At 39.6% G+C, this 20,077-nt stretch overlaps 1 protein-coding gene and 1 pseudogene across 1 annotated transcript in view; one reads left to right on the top strand and one right to left on the bottom strand.

Annotated features, from left to right (window-relative positions):
- The window catches only part of AR (androgen receptor), a 198,027-nt gene extending 192,311 nt beyond the window's left edge, over positions 1-5,716 (bottom strand). Inside the window, exon 1 of the mRNA XM_004694437.1 lies at positions 4,137-5,716. Within this exon, the coding sequence (XP_004694494.1) occupies positions 4,137-5,716 (1,580 nt within the window). The remainder of the gene's footprint in view (positions 1-4,136) is intronic.
- A 1,019-nt stretch (positions 5,717-6,735) lies between these two features.
- Positions 6,736-20,077, top strand: part of LOC101634579 — a 120,314-nt pseudogene continuing 106,972 nt past the window's right edge.

Here is a 20,077-nt window from a genome sequence, read left to right as displayed (position 1 = left end):
ATATATATATATATATGAGTCAGCTACCAGTATAATGAAAAAAATCATCAGGATTAGAAAGAAAATTCCATATTTCAATGTGAAAGCACGAAAGGAGTGAAATAAAAAAAAATCTGTGACTGGCAGCACTTGAAGAAGCTGCGGACAAAGAAAAAACCATGGAGTAGGGACTGAGGAGAGGTTTCCTTTTCCCTCTCCCAATAACCCACAAAACGTAATTTTTTGTTTGCTTTTTATTTTTCAGAATCATAGTTTCAGGTTGGTAACAGAATAACACCCCTGCTTGCCACACCCAGTCAGCACTCTGCTCCCTGCCTCAGCTGTGTTCTGAATAAAACTGGTAGTTTTGGATATCACCATGAACAATAATAATAATAATAATGATAAAATTGTACATGTTTATAACTCCAATTCACTTAATCCCACCAAGAGCAACCACAATATTTTTAAGAGTTAGCAAAAGAATTATTTTCCTTAAATGCATATATGTACACAGGATGAGAAAATTACTATAGACAGGGAAAACACTTTAAAATTAAGTATCACCAACAAATTCTGTATATTATATCAAAGTTCACAGCTAAAAGAATGGAAGTCTGATGAGGTAAAATTAGCACCAGCAAGAAAGCACTCAAAGTTACCCTACAATTGGAAGGCTGCAAGCTTTTTTGAAAATAATCTCACACTAATGCTAATCTTTGGCCCAGCAGAAAGAAAGATATTCTGAAAAAAACAAAACAAAACAAAACAAAAAACCAAGAGGAGCCTTCCATAGCTACATACTACCCATATTTTGAAATGGAGCATCACCCAGAATGGTTATTTGCTTTGAGTTCTGATCACTGGTATTCAGGCAGAACTCACCAGTTATTTCCTAACTATGCAGAAATGATGTTTCTTTCTAATATACTAAACTTCAAAGTCTACCAACAGAGAACATCAGTCTATTTTATTATCAAAGCAAAATTTGGTTTTATAAAATGGAGAAACTACTTCTTGCAAGATAGCCATAAAAAAAGCTGGTTGGTAGCTAAGGAAGGAGGGGGAATGGAAAATTTAAATAATAATAATAATAATAATAATAATAACAACAACAACAAAAGCCAGGATTTGCCAATTTCAGAGCTCTTCTAAAAAACTAGCTATGAAGACCAGAACAAACTACCAAAAGAAAAATTAAAATTTTCTTTTTGCATCTGGATAATTTATCTAATCCCCAACTCTTAATTCCTCAACATGGTTCTCTGGGCCTCAACACACAGGAATTAATATTTGTCATATTATTGGGTGACTAGCTGGGATATAAAGGGCCCTACTTCTGTCAAATGAGACAGGGCCAATTAACAAAGTTGTGGTCTTTTTGAGCTCTGAAAAAATAAAGCCCCATTATATATCATCAGGACAGCACACAAGTTTCATAACTTTTCATTATTCATTCTGCTTAAACCACTTTTCAAACCCAGAAAAGGAAATCACCTTCACCTCTCTCTTTTAGGCATAAACTTGTAGATATGCCTAACAAAGCTATTCCTATAGAACATAGAACTATTCCAAAAGTTAGTAAAGTTAATCTCACCCTCAAAACAAAACAAAGCAAAAACTGGTATTTGTAAATACCCACACCATTGGACAATAATAATCTAATAATCTAACAGTTTATTAGAAATCTCTAGAATGTTGAGTTTTTGTTTTTTGTTTTTTGTTTTTTTTTTTACTCAAAGTTGCCATATGATGCATGTGATACAGAAAAGGTGGGAAAGCTGATTTTAGCTTTAAACTTTTTGTCTTTTACCAAATTGTGCCCATACAAAGAAAAGAAAGAGAAAGTAAGAAAATGCTAGCTTTTTAACTTAAATTGGTTGTATTCTTATGAAGTTGATACATTTCAAGAAACAGACTGAAGGATTTTCTAAATCCTACAAATGAAAATTCTTTGTCAATACATAAAATAGAAATGCCAAATTCCCCCCACTAGAAAAGCCAGTACAGCATTTACAGACGAGAAAGATTATATAATTGTTTATTTTCTTTGAGTACCGATAATTTTCAGTTGTTGAAGTCACTAATTTAAGCGCGGCATTGTGACAGAGAAGTTTTTCCATTAGGATCTGGGATAAAACCACCCAGCTTACTGCAAACTTATTGAGGAGAAGTTTTTGCTATCTAGCTACTCCCTGAAAATTTCAGGTTATGCCTTCCAAAACACACATCCTGTAACAAATATATGGATTCATTCATTTCCTCCAGGTTAACCTAGTTATGGAATTGGGGGTGAGGGTGGACATGCAGAAACTGATGAAAGCTTCCAGTGACCAGGGTAAGCATCATAGTAGGTCAAGAAACACCTTAGTTACTACCCCTTCCCTTAGAAAAGTTAACTGTAGAAGAGAACTCCACTATTGACTATGGGGGGATAGAGAGAGGAAAACCCTTACCAAGTAAATCTGTTCTTATGAAAGGAAGACCCAAGGTATAATCACATAGCAAAAACAAAAACAAACAAACAAAGCCTTAGAAACAACTTAATAAACTGGAAAAGATTGTTGATATAAATGAACACTTTGAAATTTTTGAAAATCCTCTAAGCCAAACCTTAGAAACCCAGCAGAACACAGTCTGCCAATTAGCTGTTTCTTCAGTAAAATAACATTTTATAAAATCCTTCTCCCTCTTTCTTTTCCAACACTGTGTCATCAACCCTGCAACTATAGTGAAGCATCAGTGAAAAGCGGCAAATTGCTAGATTTAAGACATTTAAGATGCTAAGGTTAATACAAATTTTTGAAAAGTCACCGATACAATACAGAAACAAGGGATACAAAACAAGTTCATTAGGACATCAGTGTTCAGCAACCCTGAGGAATTAGTCCCTAGTTAACATTCCCTCCCTCACTAGGATAAAACAGCTTGCTGAGTGAAAACCATCAACAAGGTCTCCAGGAAGCTCAACAACTGCAGTAAGGAAGAATTTTTAATAAGCAAGATGAAATGATCACTTTTCTCATGTCCTAATTAAAACTCTTGGGCAAGATAATAGTCATAGGTCACTAACAATTCTATCTCAATTTATTAAAGTTAACAGCTCATGTTTTAAAATGCAAGTTTGCCCTTAAAATGAAATATATAGAAAACCCCTGTTCTTCCTTCCCCAGAACAGATTTCAAGGCACACTAGAACAGCAGGAAATCCTTTAATTTTTTGCCCAACATTTTCATAAGTCAGACTCAAGTTTGGTTAAATTGTTCATTAATATGACTTTTTTTTTTTCATATATCTGATGCAGAATTGAAGTAGGAAACTGTGACTGTTGTAATTCACAGAGCAAACAAATACTTCAGACGAGAAAACCAACTCAAGCAGCTACTTCCAACAGTTAACATGTGATTTAAATCCTTCTCAAAGTCTGCTAAGAAAGTTGTCCTTTTGCTTCCTCTACTGGTGCCTAGTTCTATTCTCTCTGCTGACTTTCACCGGTAGGGCAAGTCAGCAGTTGTTGCCAAGAAGGGGACTTCAACCTGTCTTTACATAGCAGCCCTCATAACACAGAGGCCACCTTCGTCCCCTGAAATGACACTCCATTTTATGTCTTTGGAGAAGGCAGGATGAGAAAGACATGGATTGGGTCTTTGCCTCTAACCTGCTAACACCAACCACAGTCTAGAAGGCAAAACATTAAGACTCTAAGAGGAGCAACTAGCCACATTTCTTATCGAGGTCCTCAGATTTGGGGGAGGACAGGAGAAAATTAATTGGGGGGTGGGGCTTAAGGGCTTTATTTCTAAAGATGGCCCCTGCAATTAGATTTAAGTTTGGACCCGGCAGCACGTGGAATACTGTGAAAAATGTAGGACTTTCAGAAGCTTGGGTAAGGGGTTATCAAGCAATAGGGAAGGGCATATACCAGTACCCAGGGCTAGCAGCAGTGGGTATTGGTTCAGAGGGAGGTTTTGGAGCACACAGATTCATCAGGCCAGGAGTCCAGGGAAGGCATGAGATTAAGGCTGCCCATTAAGACTGCCCTTGCTGTTGAACATTACTGAAGTCTCCTAAGGGCAGCACGTTGGGGAGGAGGAAGAGAATAAATAAGCCAGAACACACATTGACTCTAAAGGACATTGTTAGAAGGAGAAACTTACCGCATATCCCCATAAGGTCCAGAGTAGCTCTCCATCCACGGGCCCATCTCGCTTTTGACACAACTGGGGCTTGGATAGGGCACTCTGCTCACCATTCCACCAGGATACCACACATCAGGTGGGCTAAAGTCTCCTTCCTGACTTGACAGCCCCTGAGGTGGCCTAGTGTAACCAAAGGGGGCTACTGTCCCTGACTCCCCTGTGCTGCTCCCACAGGGCCCATAGAGCTGGCCTTCTTCAGCTGTGAAGAGGGTGTGCCAGGAGGAGGTGGCGGCAGCTGAGGGTGAGCCTGTGCCTGGTCCTGTAGCACCCCCAGCATGAAGGCTTCCTAGATCCCCATAGCGGCATTGTGCCGCTGCAGCTGCCCAGGCACTACCATAGTCCAAGGGGTTCTCTAGCTTGATTCGGGCATGAGGATGTCCAGGAGGTGGAGGAGGGGGAGGCGGCCCAGCCAGGGGTAGTGGAAAGTTGTAGTAGTCACGACTCTGATAAGCTGCTGCCTCGTCCAGTGCTCCAGACTTGTAGAGAGACAGGGTGGTGGGCAGTTCAAGTGTTCCAGAGCCCCCTGCTTCACCACTCCCAATGCAGCCAAGGCTTTCACCGCTGTCCAGTCCTTTGGCATAACTTGCCTTGAAAGGAGGATACTCAGCAGTCTCTTCCGTGCCCTTACCTGGGCCGTCATCCAGCAAAGAACCTTTGCATTCAGCTAGCGGGGCACAAGGAGCTGGACGCACAGCAGGTGGACCTCCCAGTAGCTGGGCATACATGCAATCTCCCCTAAGCTGTTCCCCAGGACTCAGATGTTCCAATGTCTCCACACCCAAGCCCATGGACACTGACACTGCCTTACACAACTCCTTGGCACTGTCTGAGATGGTTGAAGTGCCCCCTAGGTAACTGTCCTTGGAGGACATAGGAAGCCCAGCGGCCTCCCTGGCTCTCCCGCTGCCGCTACCTTCAGATACAGCCTCCTGCTGCTGCTGCTGTTGCTGCTGCTGCTGCTGTTGCTGCTGCTGCTGCTGCTGCTGTTGCTGCTGCTGCTGCTGCTGCTGCAGGAGTTGCATGGTGCTGGCCTCGCTCAAGATGTCTTTGAGATCAGCAGAGCAGCTGCTTAAGCCCGGGAAAGTGGGGCCCAGCAGGGACAAATTGGATGGGGCAGCTGAGTCATCCTCATCCGGAGGTGCTGGTGGCTGCGGCTGCAGCCCCTTGCTGGCAGCCACGGTGGCTCTGTGTTCAGGGATGCGGCTGCTCTCAGGGTGGCCCTCGGGAACTGAGCGCTGCTGTGAAGGCTGCCGGTCCTCATCCAAGGCCAGGTAGACCGTGGGCCCTCGGCTCTGGGTTTGGGAAGAACCATCCTCACCCTGCTGTTGCTGGCGGGGGCTGGTCTCCTGCCGCTGCTGCTGCTGCTGCTGCTGCTGCAAACGGACGCCGGGAGGTGCCACGCTGGAGGCCTCAGGGTGCCGGGGGCCTGGGTTCTGGATCACTTCGCGCACACTCTGGAACAGATTCTGGAATGCTCCCCTGTAGGTCTTGGAAGGCGGCCGGGGGTAGACCCTCCCCAGTCCTAACTGCACCTCCATCCTAGAGCTTGATTGAATCTGCCACCCAATCCCTTTACCTCGCGTCCCCTTCTCTTGCTGAAAAAGAGTTCAACAGGCTGTGAGGTGGTGTCGCTGCAGCTAGCAGCCCACCTGCAGGAAGCTCTGAGACAGAAACTTGAAGGAATAACCTCGGGAAAGCGCTCTGACAGTCTAAAAGTCTCGCGCAGAGGAAAACACGTGCTGCACAAGATCTGCTCTGCTAAGCTAGCAGTCTGTCCCTGAATACTTGGAGGATTAATTCAAAAGCAGCTCAAACCTTGAAGGAAATAAAACAAAAAGGAGACTCCTCCGTTTTCCAATTTCAGTGTCCACTGAAGCAGGTGCAAATAGGAACCGGGTTTTTTTTTTCTTTTTACTTTAGATTTCTTGTTTTGTTTCGGGTTGATTTGTTGTTGTCCTTGTTTGTTCGTCTTGGGTTTTCTTGTTTGTTAGCTTGCTTGCTTTTGATTTGGTTTTGGCTGCTGAAGCCTTGCCTTTTCACCCAGCGATCTCTTGCCCCACAAACTGGCTGAGGAGGTACATGCAGTGGGTGGTAGAGAGGGAGTGAGGGGAAACCTGGGGGCCGCCCCTCGTCCAGCCTAACCGGCCAGGTCTTGGCTGCAGTGCCGAAGCCGCTCCCTGGTCGACCTTCTCCCCAGAGCCGTCTTCCCAGAGCCGGCTTTGCAACGTGCAGCTAGCTCGCCAGCCCGCAGCCAAAGGGAGTTACCTCTCTGCAAACTCCAGGCTGGTGTTACAGGGCAGACTTGGGGGAGGGGGAGTGGGCGGGTAAAGAGGAGCAGTTGGAGGCAGCTGCAAGAGAGGAGACCCCAGAGGGAAACAGGGTTGGAGGAGGGACAAAAGCAGTCGTCAGTCCTACCAGGCACTTTCCTGGATTCCTCCGAGTCTCTAGCAGCTTTCAAAAACTTCACCCAGGAAGGGCAGCTCCGGGGCGGCGGCTTCGAAGCTGCTGAGCCGCGAGAGGCGGAGGCTCTTGCCAGAGCCTCGCTGGGGTTGACGCGATGAGTTCCTTAGGCTCTTGTCACGCACGGGAGCAGCTAGCTTGGTCGCCTTACCTCCGTCGCCTCCTCTGCCTCCAATGCCTCCACGCCGCCTCGGGACGCACAAGCTCTCCCAGCAAGCTGGCTCCTCGGGATCTCCGAGGGGGCGCTGGGAAGTGCGGAGCAAATGCAACAGTTTGCGAGTCGGGTCCCGCCCCCGCCGGGCCGGCCTGCACGACTTCCCACCTCCTCTCTCCCTCCCCTCCCCTGTCCTCTCCTCCCCCGTCTTCCCCACCCCTTCCCTTCCCTTTACTCTCCTCCCCTCACCGGGCGCTAACGCGTGGTGGTTTTGGAGAAGCTCATACTGGCACAGCGTGGGTGAGGTCTGGGAAGGATTGCTGTAGCCCCGGAGACTCCCAGCTCCCTGAATATCGCCGGCACCTCTAGACCAGGATTTAGGCGCCAGGGCCCACGTTTTAGCCCGGAGCTTTACTTTGGGTTCAAGGCTACCAGAACTCCTGCAAGCTAGCACTTACCAGATTTGGTTCCGAAGTCCAAATTCAAAACAGACACAGGTCGCACGGCGGGGGATGGGGGGATTGGGGGGGTGCGGAGGCGGGCTGCGTGGGGACTGCTGGAAGGAGGGAGAGGGAAGGGGAGATAAGATTATCTGCTTCTTCAGCTGTGAGGGACTCTGCTGTTGTGATGGCAGGATCTCCAACAAACTGAGAAATAATGTATGACCAATCAGCCTATACTTGTTGAAACCTCTCAGACAATCTCCTTGAGATGACTGGGTCTCTTGGTATGATGCCAAGTGTAGAAATCCTCTGCCTGGGAGCCAGAAGTTATATCTGTTTACCTTCTTCTTAACCTATTTCCTATCTAGAATAGCCTACAACTACATGTCCCTCACCTAGAAGAAATGCAAGGGCAAAATCACCCAGACAAGCAGACAAACACTATAAATACTTGTCGTGGTTTTTCAGAGGTTTTCTTCTGCATCGGCCCCTTGCGTTTCCAAGTTGCTTTTGCGTGCTTTAATCTTTCAAACTGCACTATTTAAGAATTGGAATTTACATAGGCTTGTTTTTCTTCTTGGTGTACAGTCAGGTGTGGAGGGTGGCAATCAGTACTGCAATTGTTCTTTTTTGTAGGAGGTTCCATGCCCTGTGTAAAGATGGAATAGAGGGACTGTATGCACAAATAAATAAATCTTAAAAAAAAAAAGATGGAATAGAGAGAATTGAAACATAGACCTATAGAAAAGTAGGAGCCCTGCCCTACCTTTCCCTCCCACACCCCCACCTAGCTTTTAAATTCCTTAGCTTTTTGAATCCCAGCAGGGTTTATCTCTCCCAAAAGGCTAGTGGAGATTTTCCTCTTGTGCCTCTTCTATTTTTTTTTTTAATTTTATTTTAACAGAACCTATAGAGTCTGTCTTGTTCACAGCAAAGGAACATGGACATTTACTTAACCTGATGCAAGGAAGTAAATTAATCTTAAAGGCAGGGAGGAGTGGGCGTGATCAACTCTAGTGTCCAGATGAAGACACTGAATCACGGGCATAGTCTAGTCTATGTTCCACATTTGTAGAACATAAGCTAGTCTTCATCTCATTGTTATTTTAGTCAGACTCATCAATGTCAAGGACACTTGGGAGAGGGCTATAAATGTAACTTTCCAGAACACAAAGGCCTGAGAAGCTTTTTACCCAAGGTGAAAAATTATCCTCTGGGATTTGAAGGCTTCAGCTCTGCCCAGATATATCTCAAATATATCCCCTTTGTTGGTGGGGAATTTCACTTCTTTTGGTAAAGAAGCAGCCTTATTCATAGAGATGTCAAATTATAAAAGGCTAATTCTAAATTCCCTATTTAATGGGAAACAGGAATATATAATTGAAATGCAAAGGTACGTAGACAACCTTATTTGAATCATCACAACCTCTAGTTCCACCAAATCTTTTAGCTAGGGTTGCTCAAAAGGAAATGAGTAGGCTGGGTTGGCAGGAAAGTAGAGTGGAAATAACATAAGTCTCAACCAGGATTAACAGTGAACCTCTTCCTCTCTTTCAGCTTTAGTTTTCTTGTCAGGAAAGTCTACTAGTGTGAATATAATGATCTCCCATCTCAAATCTTATTTTCCTCTCATTGCTTTTTAAGAACAAGTGATACTACAGAGGAATATTACATGAAATATTTGCTTGTTACCATCTTGACCCCCTTCTTTATCCTCTTTCCTCTTCCCTCTTCCTTATTCTCCCTCCTACCCCTTCCTCTTTTTCCTCTTTCCTCTTCCCTCTTTCTTATTCTCCCTCCTACCTCCTTCCTCTTTTTCCCTCTACAAATTTTTAAAGCTTTTATTTATTTATGCAGGGCCAGAGATACTGGAGGGGAAAATGAGAGGATTCACCAGAGACAGAGTGGGGAGCGAAAAGGCAAATCAACTGAAATACACTTGAGGGGAGCAGCAGGTGAGATAAGACAGGTCTGCCAATCCATATGTGGGTCAGCTCCCTGGCCAGGGATGGAACTCCTGCTGCAGTGGCTGTGGCTAGCTTCATAGTGCTGAGATTTATTTAACCCCTTGCACCACCAGGGAGGCCCTTCTCTACAATTTTTAAACAATCAAGTAAGCAACCAATGGTGTCTTCTCAAAACATTTGAGTCGTAGGTAAATTTTTGCCATGGGCTTCCTGTATAATTCCATGGGGATTTTGTTAGTGGAAAGCTGAGATAAGCTGACCTTTGAAAAATAGTGGAAATTCTTCAATTCTTGGTAGTTTTATTTCCTAAATATCTCACAAATCAGCCTCATTCTCTTTGTGAGCACTACCATATAGTTCAAGGCACTGTCCTTTAGCACATGGATCATTGTAAATGGACCCCCCTCTTTCTACTTTTACTTTCTTAAAGTCAGTTCTGGATTATTAATCAGAGCAATTTATTTAAAATTAAAATTTAATTTTTAGATCAGCTTAAGTTCCACAATAAAAGTTTTTATATAACCTCTTCTGCCACACATGCATAGCCTCTGCCATTGTCAGCATCTCCCACCAGAGTGCTGTGTTAACACTTGATCAACCTACACTTTGCCATAATCACCCATCGTTTACATTATGGTTCACTCTTGGTATTGTGCACTCTGTGGGTTTGAACAAATGTATAATCACATACTTCCACTTTATGGCATCCTACAGAGTATTGATTTTCATTGCCTAAAAATTCCTCTGTGCTCTGCATAATCACCTGTTGTGCCCTGGCAATCACTGGATCTTTCAGTATAAAGTTTTCTCTAGCATGTCATCTAGTGGGAATCATACAATATGCAGCCATCCAAATTGGCTTCTGTTACTTAGAAAATATTTGTTTCCTCCATGGCTTTTCATGACTTGATAGCTCTTTTCTTTGTAGCACTGAATAATATTCCACTGGTTGGATGTGCCACAATTTATTTTGTCTATCTCTTGAAGAACATTTCTTCCAAGTGTTGGCAATTATTAATTAAGCTGCTACAAATACCAAGTTCAAGTCTTTGTGTGAACATAAATTTTCAAGCCCTTTCTGTAAAAATCACAGACCAATTTGCTTGTTCATATAATAAAATTATGGTTAGTTTTATAAGAAACCACCAAAATGTTTTCCAAAGCAACTATACCATATTGTATTCCCACTAGCAATGAATGAGAGTTCCTACTGGTCCTCATTCTTATCAGTACGTGGGTATGTCAGTGTTGCAAATTTTAATTTTTAATGCTGACATATAACTGGCATATACATTAAATTAAATTGGCACCAGGTATTTAACATACTGGTTTGATATTTGTATATATTCCCAAGTGAACACCACAATTAAGTTCACTTAAGTTCACCCCAATGCATAATTACAATTTTTTTTTTTTTTGTAATGAAGGCTTTTAAGATTTACTCTATTAGTTTTTCATATGTTTATTTGCCAATATGCACATTTCTTTGGTGAGTTTGTTAGTCTTTGGCCCACTTTGCAATGTGGCTGGTTGCTTTCTTACAGTTGAATTTGAAGAGTTATTAGTATATTTTGAATAGTAGTTCTTTATCAGATTTCATTTGTAAATATTGTCTACTATTGTGTCATGTATCCTCATTCTCTTGACATTGTCATCACAGAATAAAAAATTTTAATTTTACTGTAACCCCTTTTCTTAATTGTTTCTTTCATAGATCATGTTTTTGTGTTGTATCTAAAAAGGTGTGACCACACCTAGTGTCACTTAGGTTTTCTCCTGTGTTATCTAATTTTTGTAATAGGTGTAAGGTTTGTGTCTAAATTTATTTCTTATTTTTTTAATGTGAATATACAGTTCTTTTCTGGCATCATTTGTTGAACAGACTGCCTTTATGCCATTGTATCACATTTGCTCCTTTCTCAAAGATCATTTGGCAATATATTTGTGGATCTACTCATGGGTTCTCTATTATGAGGAATTTTTAAAATAGTCCTCTTGAGATATTACTGACAGACAATAAAGTACACATATTTAAAGGTGCACAAATTGATAAATTTGGGCATACGCATATACTCATGAAACCATTACCGACTCAAAATAGTAAAAAATCCAGCTCCCCAAAAGTTCCCTTTGTGACATTAACTTATTCTGCTTACCTATCCCCACAACCCCCACTGGCAATTAACTGTCTTTTTGCCACTATAAATTAGTTTTCTTATTCCAAAATATTATATAAATATTATTTTTCTTTTATATTTTATATTATTATTTTATTTTATTACATGATTTTGTTGTAGTAACATTGGTTTACAACACTGTATATGATTCAGAGGTCTAAGTTCTCACTTTTTCAGATCTACATTACCAAACACATCCAGACTAGAACACCCTACATCAAATCCATTGGGCCTCTTTCCCCTTTGCTCCCCAGGCCTCCTCTACCCCCTCTTTTAGCCCTAATTCTACAAGCTGGCATCTTTCACACAGTATAATAACCTTAATAATCATCCGAACTCTTATGTGTATAAGTTTTTTGTGTTCTTTTTTTTACTACTATGTAGTGTTCCATTGTATGGATGGACTCCAAGTTTTCTTTTGTTAATTTTTTTGTTTTTTTACAAAAAAAAAAATCTATTGACTTGCTAAGAGCACTTGGATTCTTTACAATTTTGGCTATTACAAGTAATGTTTCTATGAAAATTCATACATACATCTTTATATAGACATAGCCTTTCATTTCTCTCAACTATAGATTTAATAGTAAATGGGGGCCACAAAGGAGGTTTAAATTTAGAGAAACTGCCAATCTGTCCTTCAAATTGGTTGTATCATTTTCCATTCCCACTAGTAGTTCCTCTAGATACTCACCGGAATTTGATTTGGTTACTTTTTAAATGTGTTTTAATTTGATGTGTAGGCATTTATTCAGTTCTTAGATGATGGTATAGAGTTTTTTCATATGCTTATTTGCCTTTGTATGTTTATATTGAAAACGACTATGCTCAAGTATTTGCATGTTTTAATTGAGTTGCTTGTTGCCACTCAAGTCAGATACTCACCTACTTTTTACATATTTTAGTAGCAAGCAATAGTTCTCTTGAAATGCAATTAATATTGCTTATTTAGTTGTTTGATATCTATTCTCCTCACTAGACTGGGAACTTGTTTCCAGAGATCAGGGACTGAGGTAGTTTTGCTGATCATGGAATCCTTAACACTCAGCCTGGTATGATACATGATTAGTGTTCAACAAGTACCTATTCAACAAGTGGATGGATTCTATTTCCACATAATTAAAATGTACTTCCAAACTAGGAATTTGGGCATTTGCAAAAACTCCTGCGGTTTCCCATGGCTTCTTCTACAAGCACAGTAGAGAATCCCTCCAATTCATGCATTGAGTGAGTATTTAATTATGTACTTAATGTGTGGCAGGCTCTGTGCTAGGCACCAGGGATTCTCTGATTAATAGGGTGACATGAATTTTGTCTTTAAGGCAAAATCATTCACAATCTAAGGAGAGTGAAAACCATTTAAGTAACTACATTTGAGTTTTGCTGGAAATGAGGAGTGGGTTTATGAATAAACCTTCAGAGTTCTTTCTTCTCCTTCATTGTATATGTTTGATAATTCCTATACTTAGAAGTTTATAAAAGTCTGCATGCATACTTCATATTTTCTTCCTGTCCCACAATGTTAGTGGTTCTATCCCATTTCATCCTCTCCCACAGTTCTAGTCCTAACTTCTCCCCTGACAACACATTTCCAAGCTATCTTCAACAGAATCAGAATCATAATGTTCTTTCTAAACAAATAATTCTGATATTACTCCTCTGCTCTGCAACCTTCAATTATCTATACCAGTGGCTTCAAATTCAAATCATCTTAAGTAACAAAGGTGAGTGAAGAGAACCTGGTATCACAGAAGCAAAAGGGTATGTTGGTGGAGGGTATGGGAAACAAAAGAACAGATGTCCCACCTAACAGAGGCAGCCACCATACAACTCCAACTGGTTTTTGCCACGCAGAAATGTGGTCCCATTGTTTCAGATAGTTCATTGCATTTAAGAACATAACTTCAGATTATAATATATAATCTCCTTATTAAAAAAATTCAGCTTGAAAAATTCAGTTGTTTTGAAAACATCATTCATGCAAGTCAATACTTTTCAGTCCAAACAAGCCATGTTTGTGGGCAAAAATTAGTTTGGGCCTGCCAATATGCAACCTCTGATCTGCAGTTCCAAGTCCAAGTTCCACAGCTCAGTTTTTAAAATCTATCATAGTTAAGATCTAAACTTTTTCTCTAGCCCCCAGTTCTGTATCATTCATCAGCCAAATTCCTATCTAGCCACATCAGACTTCTTGGGCTCCCTCTGAGCATATCCTGCACTCTGATCTGCCTATATTTGTGTTATGCTGTTTGCTTTCATTGAATTGCTATTTCCTCCTTTCCTTCATGATCAAAATCAGCCTATCATTCACAACACAATTCAAATGTTGATCTCTTTAGGAAGCATTCCTGGATGCATTAATCATAATTTATTAATACTTTATTCTTATCACTTTTAAAACACTTAGTACAAGTGAACATGTTACATATATCTTATATAAAATCTTCCTTCTTCACTAGGCAGCATCCCCCACTTTGCATTGCCATTCTTTCATTTTTATTTGTTTAATAAATTCATGGAGCCCCAATGGTGTGCCTGGCACTGTAATTTTATACCATTTAACCAAAATATAGTTATAAAATGTTAATTGCAAACTGATTACAAAAAAATGGTATGAGATGGATGTTTTCCCCGACTGTTATTTAAGTGTTAACAATGATAATTCACTAAGATTCCATTGTGACAGACTGGCTCACAGAACATTGATAATTGCATATTAATAAACCAAATGAATAAGGGTTATCTTTATTTTGTGCAGGTGGAAACTGAGGCTCAGAAATATTAAATAATTTGTCTAAAGTCAAACAGATGATGGGAGGCAGGGCAAACACTATGAACCTAGAACCTATATGTTCTATCACAAAGCCTCTGAACTCTTACTCCCATGCCTCAAGTACCTGTCTGATGCTGACAGTGTGCCTTGTCCATGTGCAATATGTAGACAAAACATTCAATAAACAGGAGTAGTGAATCTATAGTAGAGCAGAGTATTTCATAACAGATTTCACACTTACATTTGCTGAGTAATACAAACACTTTTCACTCAATTTATATGCTATATGACCTCTGGCTGATCTCTCAATGTGGACCTCCTTTACTTTTTGTTTTTAATGTTGATAATTTACTTCTTTACCAATTGTTGTGCCAACAAAATCAAATAAATAGAAAGGAAATGTAAAAGGGTCATAAAGGTTTTCATATATATGTGTGCCAATATATATATTATTTGTAATCCACACAACAGTTTATCAAGGGAGCTATTATTCTTATTATTTCCATTTTAAAGATAACAAAGTTGAGGTAGAATAAGAAGTTGAAGTCTGCAGTCTGCTTTTTTTTTTTAAACCAAAAACAGTATGTCATATTGCTTCTTAAGCACCAGCAACAGTTAATTACTGGTATTGTCTGTATAGTGGTATTTACTTTTCAAAATGCCTAAGGATATTTGACCTCAAGTTTTAGATGCCATGGTAGTGTTTGGGATTCAAAGTTTAAACTCCACAGTTTAAAAGGTTTCAAAACATGTGAAGCAAAAGTCAACAGCAGGAAATCATTTCAATAAGACTCCACTTGCTGCCTACCCACATTTCATCTTTACCCTGCTAAAGACCCTATCCCATTTTAGCAACATTTGTTGCTAAAAACATCTGTTTATAGATGACAATATACAGGGGATCGTAATACATGTCCTCTTCAGCTCTACAAGGTGCTGACTGAGAGGGAAACAATAGCTGACAAAGATAAATGACCATTAGTCAAAGAAGATATGTCACCTTGGACCTTGAAGATAGAGTGTTCTGGGGAAGTCAGACTGAGGCCAAAGATGCACTAAAGATTACTATTACTTTTCAGAGTAGCAGAGACTCCCTATAAAGTTTAAAGCCAGGAGGTTTATACCATTGAATAACTGCCATCTCATCCATGTTGTTTCTCTGGAGTAAGAAATGGATGGTGTTCTCACTTTGCCTCCATGGAGTCTCTGAAGCTTTTGGTGATGACAGCAGTGACCTTTGCATAGGACAATGGGGTTCACAAAAATATTTGTTTAAAATACCTCAGTCAGTTTTCATGGCAACTTTATAGTTAAGCAAAGTATGAATGATTAACTATTATACCTAAAAGGATCCTTTCCAAGCCTCTGAGACTTGAAGTGATTTGCCCAATATCATGCAGACACAGAGATATTGCACCAATATTCTCCTTTGTTAGAATTCCTTCTTCCAAGACAAATTTTCAGTGATTAGTTTCCCTCAAGAATATTTTTCCTCAAAGATGCATTATTGACAGCCAACTGAAAACTTTGGTGAGGGCGGGACTCTGTTTGGAACTGGGACAAATCCTCAGATACTTGGTTTCCTGACAGCTGCTGCCCCTGTGCCTGGAGGACAGTGAAGCCACAAGGGGGTAGTGTTGAGGATATGTTATACTTTCAGTCCTACAATCTTTTGTTACTTCCTCCACCTACCTGCCTCTCAGAGAACTGTGATCTCAATTCCCTGAAAAAATATCCCACACCTCAAGTTCCATTCAGACCCAGGACAGCTAACTAGTAATAATATCATGAATCAAGCTGCAAACATCAAAACTTTATTTATTTCTGGCTGATTTGAACTGCTAAGCAATGAAAGGAAAGGACATCATTGTCTCATACCTTTTAAAATAGACTTATCAGTAGGAATTCTTGCACTTTACCTAATGGATCACAAATAGTACTCTGATATTTGTGAATTGAAAATCTGTTACTTTATTTAAATAGATGATTCAAGCTTGTGTGTTCTGGAATTGTGAATTATTATGATCAAGCCACAGAGAAAAGCAAACAGTATTTTCCAACAGACCAAAACTGATTACATTCTCACAAGATGGAAAAGAAAGTAAACTCTGGGTTTTTCCCCTCCTAAATCAACCTAAATCTGGGACTAAAACAGATTCAAATACCATGATTAGATATAAGTTTATCAGAAATTACCTCTTGGTCTCCAACATCACCATTCACCAGTGACCAACATTGAAGAAAATGCAGTTGCCTGCGCTATATTAAACAAATTGCAAGTTCAGAAAACCTGCCTGCAAGCAGTTAAAAACATACCCTGTCACAGATAACAAACTAGAACAGGGATATGGAAACAAAAGTAATACAGTATTGCAAATGCATTTGGAATTTGTGAGCAAGTTGGAAAGAAAGAACTTCATTTAGGAAGAACTAGGTTGTGATTTTACTATCACCAGAATGTGCAGTGAACTATAACAGCTAGTATTTTCCCCACACTTATTATAAACTATCCATCCTTTTTAAGAACCTCATAGGAACTAGCTCATTTAATCCTAAGAGCAGTTACTCAGTGCTCAGCCAGTTTTCTAATTGTTTTATGTAAATTAAGTCATTTAATCTTCACAACAAACCTATGAGCAAAGTACGCATATTACTTTTATAGATGAGGAGCGAGAATCTCAGTGAAATACAGCAACTCATCCCAAGTCACACAGCCAGGTTTGGAAAGCCTGAAATCTTACGATATACAGACTGCTAAATATTTGCACATTATCTACTTTTTCTTCTTTTACTGACAAAATGTCAAAATACTTCAAAGAGTAACCTTAGCATGTATAATGTGATAGGTATACATTTAAGAAGTTCCAAAAAAGCCCATTTTTAAAAATATAATAGTTTACTTTTACATCATTTTGTGCCTTTTTTCCATCTCAGTTGTAATCCCCATGGGTTTCCCATCACCAAATTTCACCTTAATATGTGTACCGCCTCTGATAGTGACCTTTGATAAATCTTTGCCTTGTTTTGTTCCTCAGCTTCTACAGTTCTCTTAGCCATGCAAATAACACCTGGCCTACAGTTCTGTCATTAAAAAGCATATGTGATTTAGTAATAATAGAAACAAGAGCCGACGATATTTATAGAATGGTAAGATTACATGATCATAAAAGCTCATTGATGATTTGCCTTAGGTTTTAATAAGTATTGGACTTTAGCTAGCTAGGAATTATAATAGCAATTAATAGAGACCCAGTTGAGCTCACAAAGACAAAAATAAATGACTAATGTACTCCACAGAATTGTTTATAATCAAGCTTACAAGAATGTCTCACAGAACCAGAATTCTGCTGGACCTTAAAAACAATTAGAACAAGGAACTTAATGTTGTCAGGACATTGCTATTGCCTTCAAATTTCTAGCCATGTCTTCTATTCCTCCTCTCATTATAGACCACTTTCTCCATTCTAAGTCCACATGGGAGAAAATGGTCACTGCTGACATCCTATAGGTCAAATTAGGAGCCAGACTGGGCTAAAATCTTGTGGTTTAAAAGTCCGGATAAGGCCCTCCCTTGGTGGCACAATGGATTAGGATGCAGCACTGCAAGCTGTCTGCAGTTACTTCAGTGCTGAGTTCCATCCCCAGCCTTGGAGGTGACCCACATGGCGCAGCAGACCTCCCCTGTCTCTCCCACTGTTCCCTTCAGCAATGTATTTCAGTCTATCTGCCTGTTCTGCTCCCTATTCTGTGTCTGGTGAATCCTCTTACTGCCCCTACACCTCTGAGTTGTAACCCAATTCTGTATGCATAAGTAAATAAATCTTCAAAACAATAAAAGCTCAGATAAAGATCCTTATTGCACAGTCTTGGGTCAGATGTCCACCCTCAGACCAATTAATTGTTACCAATAAAGGAAATAAAACTTTAGGAAAATTGTCACTCTCAGTAACCATATGAGTCAGAAGTTCCAATAAAGGGATGGTTTTGTTCAAATGGGAAGCAAATCAAATAAATATGGTTCCTCCACAGAGTTGCATTTTTGCCAACTAATAGAGCTTAAAGATTATATTAGTGAGATTTGAAAATGGGTTTCTTTGTGTGTACAAACAGAAATGTGCCTTCCCCCATCCTTAATGGTGGTTCATAACATACCATGTTTTGAAGCTACTGAAAAGAATTTCCAAGGATATTACTCATCATTTATTTACCTTCTTTCTTTCCATAAGGATAGGTAAATTAATGGTATTGTAGTGAACATACTTCAAAAAGCTATTTAGACATGATGTTTAATATTTCTATTACTGTTAAGTCTCCTATTGTTTGGACTAGTGTTCATCTATCTGGCATGATTTCAGGGGAACTCAAGATTTATTGATATTCCCCAGAATCCTACCTTTAGTGCTCTATTTCTCTGTTTTAGGCTAAGTCTCCTTTTCTCAGAAATGGTCATCCATAAAGACTTTTCAGTCATCAACACATTGATGTGAATGAGTTGGCAAGTTCATTTGCTTATAGCATATTCACTTTAAGAAGACAGAAGAAAAATATTTTCAAAGGAATGGAAACATAGGTTTACTGGCAGTGAAAGCAGGAAAGCTGATTACAAGGAGGCTCAAAGACAGATTTTGTCCTTCTCTATTATAGTGTCTTTTTCACTATTATAAAGATACAGACATTCTGGCTGAATCTGGGTACCTTCAGTATCTGAGGCTTGATGTTGAATGCTATATTCATTACAATCTAGCTAAGTGTCTAGTCAGGATTATGTAATAAAATTCTCTCTGGTACCTATAGCTAGTAACTCATGCTTTTTACTCCCCTCCTATTATCAAAGAGGAGTGCAGATCCTAATAATTTCATCCATACAACAATTTAAAGTTTGTAAGAATTCTTCCATGTGCATAATTGAATTTGATTCTTACAACTTTCTGATAATACTGGACAAAAATGGTTATCACTCTATTGAGCAAACTGAGGTTCAGTGGAATTAAATCACACAGTTAATACATTTGAAAAAATCCTGGCCTCTACTCTTTTCAAAAACAAATATTTTATTTGCCTTGTCACTGCTCTTTCATAGAGTCTATAACTGTGTTTGACACTTAGGAGGACTGAATTACAATTTGTTTAATGAATCTTCTTCTCTGACTCTCAGATCTGTGCTCTACAGTTTATAATGCCATAGAACCAAACAAGAATTAATATTTGAAGAACACCTCAAGCCTTATATGTACATATTTTTTTCTCCTCATGGGAATTCTGCAAAGTAGGTATTATTGTTTTCCTCTGGGTCTCAGAGAGTCATACATTTTAATAGCTAGAAAATTACAAATCTGGGGTTTGAATAGACCTATCTTTGCTTCCACAGCCTCAACACTGGTTCCCTATACACTGTAAGATTAGTTCTTATTTTCCAGAGACAGAATGAGAGATGATGAATCCATGCAATTTACTGAAGTGGTCAAACTGTTGAACAAAGTAATAGACGCTAATGTTGCTGGCTCATACTGTCAAACTTTTGTTAGTTTTCATTAAAATTAAGTTTCATCAAAATACATTTCCTACAAGACACTTATACTAAGTGTAAAGGATTAACAATGCTTGTAGCCACATGCCTGCTGACTCAGGTGTCCTATACTTCTAATAAACTCAATCATATGAGAAAGAATTTGCCAATTTGTATATTTTCTTTCTTTATCTTTATTCGACTAAATTGTGTCTCTGATTGGTTTATAAATGACCACCACTTAATGACAAAACTCAGCACTTACTAAATCACTCACTTGCTTTGTGGGTTAGTAGTAATAACAACACTTGGTCATTTCAATATATATAAGGTCTTTCAGTGATTTACAGTGTGAACTTAATTTTCCTATTCATATGCATCTGTGTTTCAATATATATATATATATATATATACTTATATAT

This window comes from Condylura cristata, unplaced genomic scaffold (assembly GCF_000260355.1).
Source record: "Condylura cristata isolate star-nosed mole 26May11 unplaced genomic scaffold, ConCri1.0 scaffold00043, whole genome shotgun sequence".
NCBI classification, from domain to species: domain Eukaryota; kingdom Metazoa; phylum Chordata; class Mammalia; order Eulipotyphla; family Talpidae; genus Condylura; species Condylura cristata.
Note: the sequence above shows the minus strand (reverse complement) of the source record. Positions and strands in the feature narration are given on the sequence as shown.